The following is a 12,760-nucleotide window of genomic DNA, read 5'->3' on the forward strand; positions in this document are numbered from 1 at the left end:
GAAGCAAACATTATTTTCTCAAATCCTGAATTTCCCTGGCAAGGATTGCTGTATGCACCAGAAGCTCTCCATGGTCTGTTCTACCATAAGGCCAGAAAAGTAAGGGTGAATTCTGGGACGTACACAGCCACTGCGTACCAGTAGGTACATTAATGCCTTCATAAAGGGGCAATAAAGCCACAGAAAGGATGGAAGTGGGAAAAACTGCCTTGCTGTAAACACAGAGCTTCCCCTCCTCCCCCAACTTATACCCCATGATAATGAGGGCAGAGGTCTTAATTCTGTTAGTCAGGGCTCTTAAGATTGTCATGGAAATTAAAAGATTATTGTCTCACTGAAATGTATAAAGTTCTATTTAGACTTTCACTTGAATTTTACCTTTTTAATCACATCTGAGACAATTCAAGTCAAGTGGAAGGGCACAAAACACAGAGCAGCCCACTTTTAAAGTCACAGTAAAGTCCTACGCCAAACACTCAAGTGCTTTTGAGACTAACCCCCAACATTACAGCAGTACTTACTGCAGTTTGTACTAACACTAAATACTTGGTCTAGTGACGGTAACTTCCTCTTCACATACAGCCTTTTACAAGGATTACTGGCTATATTTATCACCTAAAAGAACAAATTACTTTGAAATGTTTCTGTTACATTTTCTCTACAGCTTCAGATCTTGACTCTTTATCAGTAACAGTGTACAGCAAGACAATCCTTCCCAAGCACCTCACAGTCAAATTCACACTAAAATCTAGCAATGCACACAAACAAATGTAAAACTATACTTACGCTACAGTAATACATGCTTCTCTAACCACCTGGGATCTCAGATCCTTGGCTGACAGCTTGAACGCACCATCCAACAACCGTAAATGCTGGAAAAACCCATCATATTGTGCAGCCCCAGCAACAAGCAACGACCGAACTTTCTTGAGCTAAAAAATATAAGGCATTTAGTTTAGCACACTACTAATACATATTCTCTTTAAAAATATTAAATTGTTGTAAAAATGCATATATGTATGTCTCCAGTTTCAAAGTTTTAGGTAGCTCTTGAGACAACCATGTATGAAAATGTTTAAGCGTATGAAAAGTGCAGCTGTGTCCAGAAAAGTCTACTTCCACAAAGAGGAACATTATGCTAGTCAACAATACAGAACTTAAAGGAAATCATATTTTCAAGTATATGGAAGTAATTTAAAAACAGTTAAAAAAATTATTACATGAATTCTGGAGCTAAAAAGTCTTACATCTCAGTCTACAAATATACATATAAACAACTGTGTTCACATACCTATTTCTGAATACTTATTAAGATACCATAAACCAGATGAAGAATATAAATGCCACGTATACACAGACATTTTAATTCCATAAGTAAAATTTATTATAGCCATACAAGAGGTACTGGTGCTAGCAGTCTACCTGCAGAGTATGTAATTTTGAAGAACTGAAAAAAAAACCCCCAAAAATACCTAGGAGGGCTTTTGGAAAAGTTTTCACTTAAATATCAACAAAAATATATCCCAGCCCTTTAAAAAACACTTGCTTAAAAGCTTATTCTGAAATGATTTGACACATGGAAACTGGTGGTTTTAAAATGTAAAACTGCATTGTCTTTGAGTGTTGTGAGCATTCTCACTAAGAAAAGCATTTTAAAATATCCAGTCATCATCCATACGTTAGAAAATACAACCACCCATACTTGAAATCAGATAAAAGGTTTACCGCATTGGTTCGTTGATCCCAATCATGTTTGTCATCTGAGAGGATTTCCCTGATTTTGTTCAATGTTTCTTCAAGTTCTCGACTAGAATAGATCTGGAATATTAAAAACACAGAAAAATTCCCAGTTAACCTGATGAAAGAAGCTGGTTTAAGAAGACTGAAAATTCCATTATAATTCTGAAAATCTTGCCCTTCTTAGACAACTCCAGAGAACAATGTAAGTGGTATTAAAAGCCATTTAAAGCAAATATTGAGGATAACACTGAGTAGTGAATACTCACTAACAGAAAAGAAGAATCAACGTTTTCCTCAAGATTTTGCCTTTCATAAGAATTTCACCTTTCTTAAGAATTTCATTCCTTTTTTTTTTTTTTTTGCCTTTTTTTCAGATTATAATTAATTATGAGTGGAGATTTTCAATAATCTTTGCACTTCAATTTCATTCTCATATCCACTGTTACAAATGGTAATCAACCACCTGATTACAAATCTCTTGGAGCAGGGACTCAGAGTGTGTGACTCTATAAGGACTTAACTGGGCTACTAGTCAACATTAAAATGAAAAATGTCTAAAAATATATATATATATACATTAAAAGCTTCAACAGATTCCGTATGTATTGCTATTCTAAGCCTATCTTTTATTAACTTATGCATCAGCAAGTAAATGTAAGGAGCAGCCTCCAAACAAAGTTCTCTATTCTCTACGTAGCAGAGTAGTCATGTTAATAGACATAATACATTTTTACCAGATTTAAGTATGAGAATATAAGGGGAGACAGATCGGACGGCATACTCTTTTCTGCTTTCACTGAGTATGCAAAACTTAAGGATTTTTTCCCCCCAGCTTCAGAATAATATGAAGGAGATACGGAGCAAACTACTGAAAACTGATCTGGCCAGAATTTTTTCAGCAACATATTTTCAGCTAAAGACTTCCAGTTTCTTGGATCCAAAGTTGTTTACATAAACATACTGAACTACATTCAGTTGCCCAGACACAGGCATCTGGTACCATATGAGACATCCACACGGGTCTGGCAGATACATTGCAGGACTTCCAGGAGACCCATGCCCTATGAAGTGGAAGCAAGCATTAGAACTTACGTAGAAGCTCAACAGTAGTACCTGATTCTCACTAATTACCTGCTTAAATCCAAGATATCATTTCTGTATGTTCAAGAGCACAGTGCATAGCGGAGATGAGGACCAATGGTTAGGAACACCTTGCTTTGCATGGACTTTTACGCTGGTCCCTTGAATACACTGTTCTGTGGGTATAGACACATCCTTCATTTTATTCTAAATAAGATTTAGGAATGTCTCTCTCTTCTGTATTACAGTTAAGCCAAATCCATATTTTTCATAAAATATTTTTTTTCCTGGGCAATTTCAAACGACCAGCTTTCCAACACCCTGAGTACACTGAATTAAATGACTAATGTCTACCTTTCCTCCTATGCTTTGATAACAAAACACAGTAATGAAGGCCTCTGTATTTCATGCTGCAGTACTTAGGAGGTGGAAAATGTCTGTGCTTTAGAACACCTGCATATTTAAATTTTCCAAAAAGGAGGGTAGAAATTACTTCTGTTTATGAAGAGTTAGGGCACTGAGGCCAGCTTCATGCAGAGAACACTACATGAATATGCTTTACGCACAGAATTTAACACAGCTGTGTAAGCTTCTGCAATTCTATACGTGTACATGGGACACAACTGCAACTATAAAAAAGACTATACTGCTCATGATTACATGACTCTTCCTCGTTAGGAGTCAATAAACATTTGATGCATAACTTATTTTAAAAGAGTGAATTTAATGAAAACAGTGGGTACAAGCATCGAACACATTCTACTCCACTACTCACAAAAATCACACTTGAGTTTCGTATCATCATTTAATATATGTTTGTGTACGCTGGTAGTGTACAATAGTTATTACAAACTCATTTGCTTTAACTTTTACTTCCACAGGTACAACACTGTTAAGAATAAATATTACATATATCTCAATGGAAAACTAATTTGATGAAATTGCCTATCATCAAAAGGAAATTCTTACTTTCATTTTAAAAGTGGAAGAGAGACGTCACTGGCAAAGCAAAGATGCAGTTTCATGTTATGGTGACTCTGATGCCATCAGAATTTGTGATGCAATTCAAGCTCCTCAGGTTCCCTCTTTACCACCACCTACCTTGCTATGTCTTGTTCCTAATTCAGGGCTTTAACATACAGTAAGATATGTCAGTTTAGCAGTCCATGCCAACTTATCCCAAAAGTAAAACGTGACCACATGGGAAGCATGATCATGTCCTTTAACAGCAGCTAACTAGGATCTCTTTAGCGTACACATTAAGTCTGAGGTTCTGGTAAAGCTACAAATACCTTTTGTAAGCTGTCTCACTGAGTGGGCCCTCAAAACAGGCCAATTTTTGTTCTCAGCTGATGAAGAACCTGCGTCCATGAGCTCAATTTAATGCCACAGGATTGTAATTGCTAGGCAATAGACAAGCACAGAAGCAAACATGTACAATGGCTTTAAGTCAGACCCACTCACATGCCTAGGCAAAGAATTTAATATTTTGATTACCCAGCAAAAACAGAATTAGATCTACACAAAGTCAAATTGCTATTCAAATTGGCTTTTTAATGAGCAATTTAGTAAGTGGCCTAATTTTAATCATAACAAAATTAAAATTTTTCCACTAAAAATCCCAAATATATTCTCCATACGTAGTTTCAAAACAACAGAAGTTAATTTTTTAATCTTTTTTCCCTGCCTTTGATTAATTATGCTTTATACTCTTGTGAAATTTTGTGTGCAGACAACAATTATACTTTTTTTGTAAGTCTCAATGTCATATGCTTACACAATTAAATTTGTTTCGGAAAAAAAATCTAGCTATTAATGGATATTAAGATGCCAACTGAATTTTTTGCTTCCACTTAAACATAAGTGAAAAAAGAGTTGTGAAACTATTCAGTTTGCAATCTAAATACGGAGGCGCAGTCCTCACAGTCTATCACAGGACAGTAAGTAAAGAACTCATTAGCAAAAAGAGCCATTGCACAGTATCTCAAAGTAACCTATCTTCTTTATGAGCTGCAATTACCCATTAGAGGGTAACATGTATGCACAGCAGTAATGGTAAACGCAACACTGAAGACCCAAAAATGCCCAAACACAAATTAAAGAAATAACTAATTAGACAGAAAGTATTTCCAAATAAGAATTACAAACTAGAGAGGAGTAAACAATACGATATTCCTTAAAGATTAATGATGAGCATAGTCATTTGAATAGGTTACTGGAAAAGCAGAATCACCACTGAAGGTCTTTAGGAGCAAGTTAAACATACACAGAAAATACCCTGAATTTATTTGATTAATCCAGATGCTCATAAACTTCATTCAGAATGGATCCGTATTTCCATAATAAATTTCCCTCCCTTATTTTTACTGAAACCTCTACTAAAACCCACACAAGTGTAATGAAAACAGACATGGGAACGGGCCCAGTAACACAGAAACAATGCCCTCTCTCCATTCTGTCTGACAGATCTTGATTTTAGAATAAACGGGGACATTGCAAATTCTTCAGAGGGTCTATCAGAAAAACTTCTCACTTCCCCAGTAATGAATGTGGTCTCAGAATGCAGGGTGTTTCTTTTTTGAAAGATAGGAGACTGAGGTTGGACATCAGGAAGTCATTATTCTTAAGGATAATAAAAATTTGTTTTTGTTTTTTGGCCAACCAGTAGGTCTTACATTCTCATACATTACAAATTAGGTTATTCTGGAGTCAGTTACACATTCTCCTTTGCCTCTCCACTTCAAGTAAAGTGCTATTAGTGAGGACAAGGTGGTCTTTCTCCTCCTCCACCTTCTGCAGTTAAGCAATGACCTATCTTCCCAAGTCATCCAGCAGAGTCAGAGAGAAAAATCACACGCGCTCATCGATGACATACATGTACTCCACTTTTGTTCATCCAGTGTTATGAAGCAATTTGAGTGATCGGAGAACTCTGCTAAGGACTGTAAAGATTAAAGTATCAAATTGTAGGCGGCATGTTTTCAGTGTTGTGGAATATTACTCTGGTCAGCATAACAAGGACAAACAATATTAGAAGACTGATGGTTTTGCCCTCCAAAGAATTCTCAACAGCTCGGACAGGCAAAGAAGAAACAAAGCTCTTACAGCATAAGACAATGTTTTGCTGAATGAGACAGGAACCATGGAGATAATGTGTTTCTTCATTAAAGCAGACAGTATTTCTGACTATAAAATGAGATCTAACAATGAACTACATTATCATCTTGGGAAATAAAAACAGAAGTATATAACAAGAGAAGGAAGACATACAAAATCTGTCCGGTGTTTTAAAACTTTGGCTGAGTTTTTGGTTGTCTTCCACTACTCAGTTGCTCAAAGAAAACACATTCAAAGTAACTCTTTGAAAATACAAGATGTTAGGTGACTCAACTCGTGAAAATACCAAGCATGTGTGAGTCTCCCGCTTAAGTAACTGTTACAAGATGAAATCTTAACTTTCAAGAACTTAGCATCCAAATGGTTTATTAGTATTCAAATAAGTCACTGTAAGTTTTTTTCTTTAAAGTATTGCTACAGATGAGTGTGTGGATGTCAGACAAGAATCATTAGAATTCAAACAGTCAGGTCTGAAACTATAATTCTCGCTTTCTAAATTATTTGCTCATATTATTATTAGTTGCTTCTCCCATGAAACTTCAAATCCTATGTTTCCCTAAGACTATGGAAATCTTTTTACTTATTAAAAATTGAAACAAGCAATTATTTTCAGTAGCTCCTTGGAAAAGATTAAGCAAAGTAATAAAGGATTCTAGCTGAAACAATGTCATTATAATTAGTAAAATAGTTTTAAAAGGTGGGTTTTGCTAATTAACAACTGGAAAAAATAACAAGTTTTCATGGAGGTTGTAAATTAAGTGTTCATAAAGAGGGAAAAGTAATGACTCCTCAGTTGAAAGACTATAAAATTATAAGGATAGGCTAAGATGGTGTTGTAAATAGCATATTCCTGAAAACAAAAGTCAGCATACAGAGCACCTTACCTGTACAGTAGGAACATCTGTAAATGCCTTAATAAAATCATCTTCATCCACAGCTCCAGCTCCCCCTTCTTTAGAGGAACCTACAAAAACATAAAATACTGTTAAATAGAATCTAATGCACATCAAGGTTTTCAAAATGAAAGAATTATCTTTCAACCTATTTTCAAAGAATTAATACAGCTCACAAAAATCCAGAATATTCAACCTGTGTAAAATCGCAACACTGATTTCACCTTAAAGTTAAAAAAAAAAAACAAAAACCAAACTTTTCATCCTTTGAGAATGAACAATTATGAGCAGTTTCCAATGACAAAGTTAATGGTTTAATTTTATCATTTTTATTCGTGTTTAACCAGAAACATGTTTAGTACAACACCCCTCTAGTAGCTGTTTACAAAGGTAATCAGGATTGCATCCTGATAATGCAAACGCTCCCAAGCACACAATTTCAAATTACTTAACAGAGCAGGAGTTACGTGTCATTAATCAATTTTCACATGAACACGTGTCAGAATGAATCAATCTTCCAAGGCTGTGGTTTCTTTTGGTTTTGTTTTATGATTTCGTTTTCTTTTTCATTTTAAAAATATCGCATAGTAAGCTACATGAGTCGTAATACCTCGTGCTCCCCAGAACCCTCCTCAGTAGCCAGAATGTGTGAGGTGCATTTCTTACATTGTCCTGCCCAGCCTACCAAGCACAGCTGAAATGCAGGCATCAGCCAGAGCAGAAATGTATTTTACCAACTACAGCACAAATAATAACCACCACTAAAAGAAGTTAAGCCTGAGAGGTCAACAAAAATGAAAAACAAGGACTTTCTGACAACACAAACACTTGGTGGCTACGGTCTTCACAGATGTTTAATGGTTTACAAACCCTGATCTCCTACTTATTGTGCAGGGCCATGCGCTGCTATGATTGTACACTTCGAAGCGTGAGTGTCCACTACAACTACTGTTCAGATCACAGACTTAATAGATGTGAACACCCCTGTGCAGAATAACTTCTCTCACACTCCTTTGAGATTGCTCAGTTCAAGAACACTTCTAAATGACACCTACCAGAATTTGGACACGTTAACATTTCTGTATCATACTGCAAGCAGCAAGTTTTGACAGCCTGAGCTCATAAATACTGTAAAGAGGGGCCGTGCATAAAACTCTCCATCACGTGCATCTCCAAAGTCATCTGTCACAACCATCAATGGCAGTCAAAAGGGAAAATAAAAACTGTAACCAATTACTTCTTCTCCCTCCTAAGAGGAGAGGGAATAAATCCTTTGATAAAGCGAATGAAGACCTGTCTGGCTGAGAAAAGGAAAAGGGGAAGATCAAGTTTACACCTAGGACACATCTTTCTAAGTGATATTCAGCATGTCTCGGAGAAGCAGTCTGATACACGCAAGCTCTAATTGCAGCTGTTGGACCATCAGCAAGAACCAGCTCACAGTAAAATAACACAAAATCTGAAAAAGCATGAGCTTGCCTATGAACTCCCATTCCAAGTTTTGTTCAACAACTACCTTTTTAAGCGAGCAACCTTGTGAACAGAAAAACTATCAAGACATGCCAGCTAAGCCACAGTGTAGATCTCCTAGCCCCGAGCCAATATTGAAGCCTCTTGAGGCCAAATGAGAAGCTGAACAGAAATCTTTTTTTGCAGAAATTCTTGATCACCATAAATGATGGAATTTCTGCAAAAGGTGAAAGGTCTTCTGCCCTGAAGTTTGAGAAAGGCAACTCAAATTTCTGATTTGAGATAAGAGACTGAACTGACAAATATGTACCCAGGTTTGTAAATAAGCAGAACGTTTTGAGTTCGGCATGCACCACAGGTCTGCTTTTTCCCGCAACTAAATACAATGGCTGTAGAACTTGTTTTCCCTTCTGACACACAAACCTGTACAGCTCCTCTGAGGGAGGATGCCCTGATCAGATCAGAATTTTGCAGAGAGAAACCTTGAAAAGAAAGAATTTGGCACAGGATCACCACGCTAAACTAGGTGGTACTAACAGCCATGTTTCCATTCATAACCCTATTTTTCCCTCCCAAAATTATGCTGACATAGGACACATTTTCACAGTACTGAAATAGTCAGACCCAAAATGCAGTACTCAGGAAAGGTAAATGGGAAAAAAATTTGAACAGCCAGAAGGCTGCCTCGGTTTTGAAGAATAAAACATTGGTTTCATGTTGTCAAAGGACTTGTTTCTTTTTTTAAAAATATTCAAAATTTGGAAGAACTGTTCTGGCTGTCACATTGCTTTGGTCAAAAAGCTTACTGTGACATTCACAAAACAGTGAACTCTCAGGAAGCTCATACCGCATGTTTCTTCACAACATGTTAAAATATTGTTTAAGACTACAGTGATCCTGTGACATGAGATACATAAAAAATACCGTAGTTCACAGCTTATACAAGTTCTGCATTATTACTCGGTTACATAAATGCCTAAATACCAGTATTATTTTGCTGTTCTAAGTATTTTCCCACCCATCACTCATCTTCTCAATTTTCTGTCAAATTTACAAATATCAAACATTAAAAAGTGACACAAACAAATTGCAAAATTATGGTAAATTAAGTATTTGAGACATTCATAGTGCTGTTGCAAACTATAAAACAGAGGTTGAGAGGGAATGACGAAGTTGCCCTTGCTAAAAAAAAAGAAGAAAAAGAGAAAGAAAAAGAGAAAGGAGGTATGATTACCTTTAGCCAGCCTCAAAATACCTCTAAAGATCAGAAAATTGAGGGGCTATGAGTAAGATCTCCAGCACCTCAAACTTGTATGTAACACATCCTGAGGAATAAGGGAACGTAATTTATCTAATGGATAACAATTTCTGATGTTAGTAAAAAAGGAGGGATGTTCTACTACTACAAATCCATCTGACACAGCTGAGGGACACAGGTTCAACTGGCTAATTTATACAGCCCATTTTTCTCTTAAATTACTGATCTTCAAAATGTTTTTTGGGCTTTGTCTACATTGCAGGAGGAAGAAAGTATTGTTCATCTTCTCCTTTCCTGATTGCTTGGTAAGTATATTGGTCAACTCAGTCACTATTTCTATAGAGATTAAAAAAAAAAATTTCAGAGAACGTGATCCACTGATTTCCAACTCAGGAGAAGGTGATTTACCCTGCTGGCAAGATTTAACAGGCACACAAATGAAGATGCCTCCAAAGAACTTCTCATGCATTTATAAAGCTTCCCTTTTCCCCACAAAAGCAACACCAGAGCTTTACAAAATTCTTATTTAAGAGATACTCCCCTCAGACCCATAGCTGACAGATCTGGCAGAGTATGCAGAGTTTGATAAGCTGTGTGCTTGATGTTACTTAACTTCTTAGACCAAGCTATGACTGTACCTTTTTTTTTAGAAGCATACCTTTGACTATTAACGCCATCCACTGAATAACACACATTATTAACTTACAGCCACATAACACACGATCTTTTGATCAAACATAATTTCAACTGCTGCATTCCTGATGGTAAGGACACTGTAAGTAATTCCAAGGGTCTGTAAGCCCACTGCATTTAATATGTGAAAGCACACAGCAGGTAACTAAAATCTAGAGCTTCATCAAACAGCTTTTTCTTAAAGGAGAGCAATCGAAATCACTTCTGGATTTAGCCCACTAGGCTGAAAAACAGAACAGAAATGAATCTGAAGGAGATGAACAATGCACGTGAGACATTTATACACAAATTTCATCCTCTTTTTACTTATCAATTGTAATCTTCACCAGTTCTTATCATTCAAGCAGCCTGGTTAGAAAGGCTCTCAGAGACACCTGCAGGTCTCGGTTCCACATCAGGAAGCTGGTGAGAATGTATCGAAAATAACAGTCTTGATACGGAAGAAAATTACAGCATATTAAGCACCTCCAACTTTGGTGCTTCCATCTTGGCTTGGATGCGTGTGGGAATGGAGGCAAAGGAAATGAGCCCCTTCCTTCTTGCACTCTACCAAGAGAGGTGACACCTTCTTAAGTTAAATTCAAGAATTCCCACCATTCAGTGAGGCCCTATGACACTTTTTTTTTCTTTCTGTAAGAAAGTTTCTTCCCACTCACAAGGTTTTGAGCTTCTCAGTATTGTTAAAAGCTCAATACCAGAAAAAGTGCTGAATGCAAATAAAGAATATATATATATTTTTTTATTATTATTATTTTTCCAAAAAGCAGTTTTAACTACCAGGTATTAATTTCTCTGCAAATTTCTTCCTCTTTCTTGTAGACTGTAACACTTGGAATCTTATGATCACACTGCAATGACAAGGGATCACTACCTTGCCCTACCATTTTCATTCTCTCTCCACAAGTACCTACAGAGCTCTAAAAGATGGGACAGAAGCAGCATAACAAACAACACAATAAGGAAGAAGAAATACAGCATTAGAGTGGTAGTGGACTGATATTTTTCTTCTGAAACAAAGAACTGCCTAATCAAAGCACAATTAACTATCTAATAAAGGATAAAAACATTACCCCCACTCCCCCCCCAAAAAAATCCAAGTGTTCTACTAGGTTTTTTTATAGTATCACATCTTTACTAGACCAATTCCAAGTTTTTTTTCATTTTAGTTCCCTAGGTCTTTTGACTAGGACTTCATATATATACTACCCAATTAAAAAACTCAAAAGATACGCATCACAGATACTGTGATGACACATGAGCATGACAGCGAGGCTTGAGCACCTCTAGAGGAACCCCCCAACAGTTCCGTTACATTTTGTTTGGTGACTAGCAGGGAAATGACTGGCTCATCTCAGAAATGCCTCTATGAGCGCTTCTGAAAAACTTTGACAAGAAAAATTAAAATTGAATCAAAAACCTGAATCAGAAGTATCTTCTGATTCTGAGCCAGAGAAGCTGGTTGAGTCCTCAGGCTCCCCTTCTCCTCATCCTCCAGGACTGGATGAACAAGGAACAATTTGGGATGCTGCTGCAGCAGGGATAAAGGAAGAAAAGGATTCACTAACTTTTTCAGATGAAGAGCAAACCACATGTTTCTCTCACATTTCTTCAGAGGAGAGCAAAGCCAGCATCTCCTCAGCTTTCCACAGAAGGTCTTCCACAGAAACTCTGCAACTGGTTGAAAGTGACCAATTGAAGATGATTTGGCAGGGTCATGGTGGAAACTGTGCTGTCATCAATGAAGAAATGTTTAAGCTCCAAGTACTGGGAAGGAAAGGATTTGTGAGAGCTTTTCCATCTGAAAACATGAAAAGCCTCCCCATGGGGCTACCGCCACTCAAGCACCCTAAGAAAGCCACCACCCAAGCCGGCGCCGCTCCAGCCCTGCCAGACCCTGCAGCAGCAGCACAGTGGGAAGTAGAAGCAATGGATCTAACAACAATTTGATGGTTTTCTGCAAGAATCAACACTAGATTTGTAGCTTAGGAGTAACACAAACTCCACAGCAATTTTCATCCTGCTTTTAAATGCTTTTCTCATAATAATTCCCCACAGAACATTGTTCACTGTGCATTGATACAAAGCTTCAAAAAGCACAATGCTACACAAACTCATTCTATCACTCCAAATTCTCTAACTGCACACAGAACAAGATCTCACTCCTGGAGTAGGATGATTTGGATTTATTTTTTTCCCCTGAAATAAAGAAAACCCAAACATCAAAAAATTCCCAGGGCTATAACTATACTTTAATAACTTCACCACAAACTGAATCTGAAGATGCTGATCACTCCTAATGAAAAATAAATTTAAAAAATCCACCTGTTGCCCTACTGATTTTGTAAAATATTACTGAGTTGTTAATTAGGAACTGACAGCAGCTTCAGCTCAGCATGGGTAAGTGTACAGGACAAGCTCAAATATTACTCAGCCTTTCATACAATGCGTTAACTGGGAACTCCCACTGGTTCCTCCTACCCATCCCCTCACTCTATCACGAGCACAACTG

At 37.0% G+C, this 12,760-nt stretch overlaps 1 protein-coding gene across 14 annotated transcripts in view; it reads right to left on the reverse strand.

The window, feature by feature from the left end:
* The window catches only part of CLASP2 (cytoplasmic linker associated protein 2), a 142,163-nt gene that overhangs the window by 66,174 nt on the left and 63,229 nt on the right, over nt 1-12,760 (reverse strand). For all 14 annotated transcript variants that reach the window (XM_021386640.1, XM_021386636.1, XM_021386639.1 and 11 more), the window contains 3 exons: nt 6,822-6,901; nt 1,726-1,818; nt 787-932 (listed from right to left, as the gene is read on the reverse strand). In XM_021386640.1, coding sequence (XP_021242315.1) covers nt 787-932; nt 1,726-1,818; nt 6,822-6,901 — 319 coding nt within the window. The remainder of the gene's footprint in view (nt 1-786; nt 933-1,725; nt 1,819-6,821; nt 6,902-12,760) is intronic.

This window comes from Numida meleagris, chromosome 2, assembly GCF_002078875.1.
Source record: "Numida meleagris isolate 19003 breed g44 Domestic line chromosome 2, NumMel1.0, whole genome shotgun sequence".
In the NCBI taxonomy this organism is placed as follows: Eukaryota; Metazoa; Chordata; class Aves; order Galliformes; family Numididae; genus Numida; species Numida meleagris.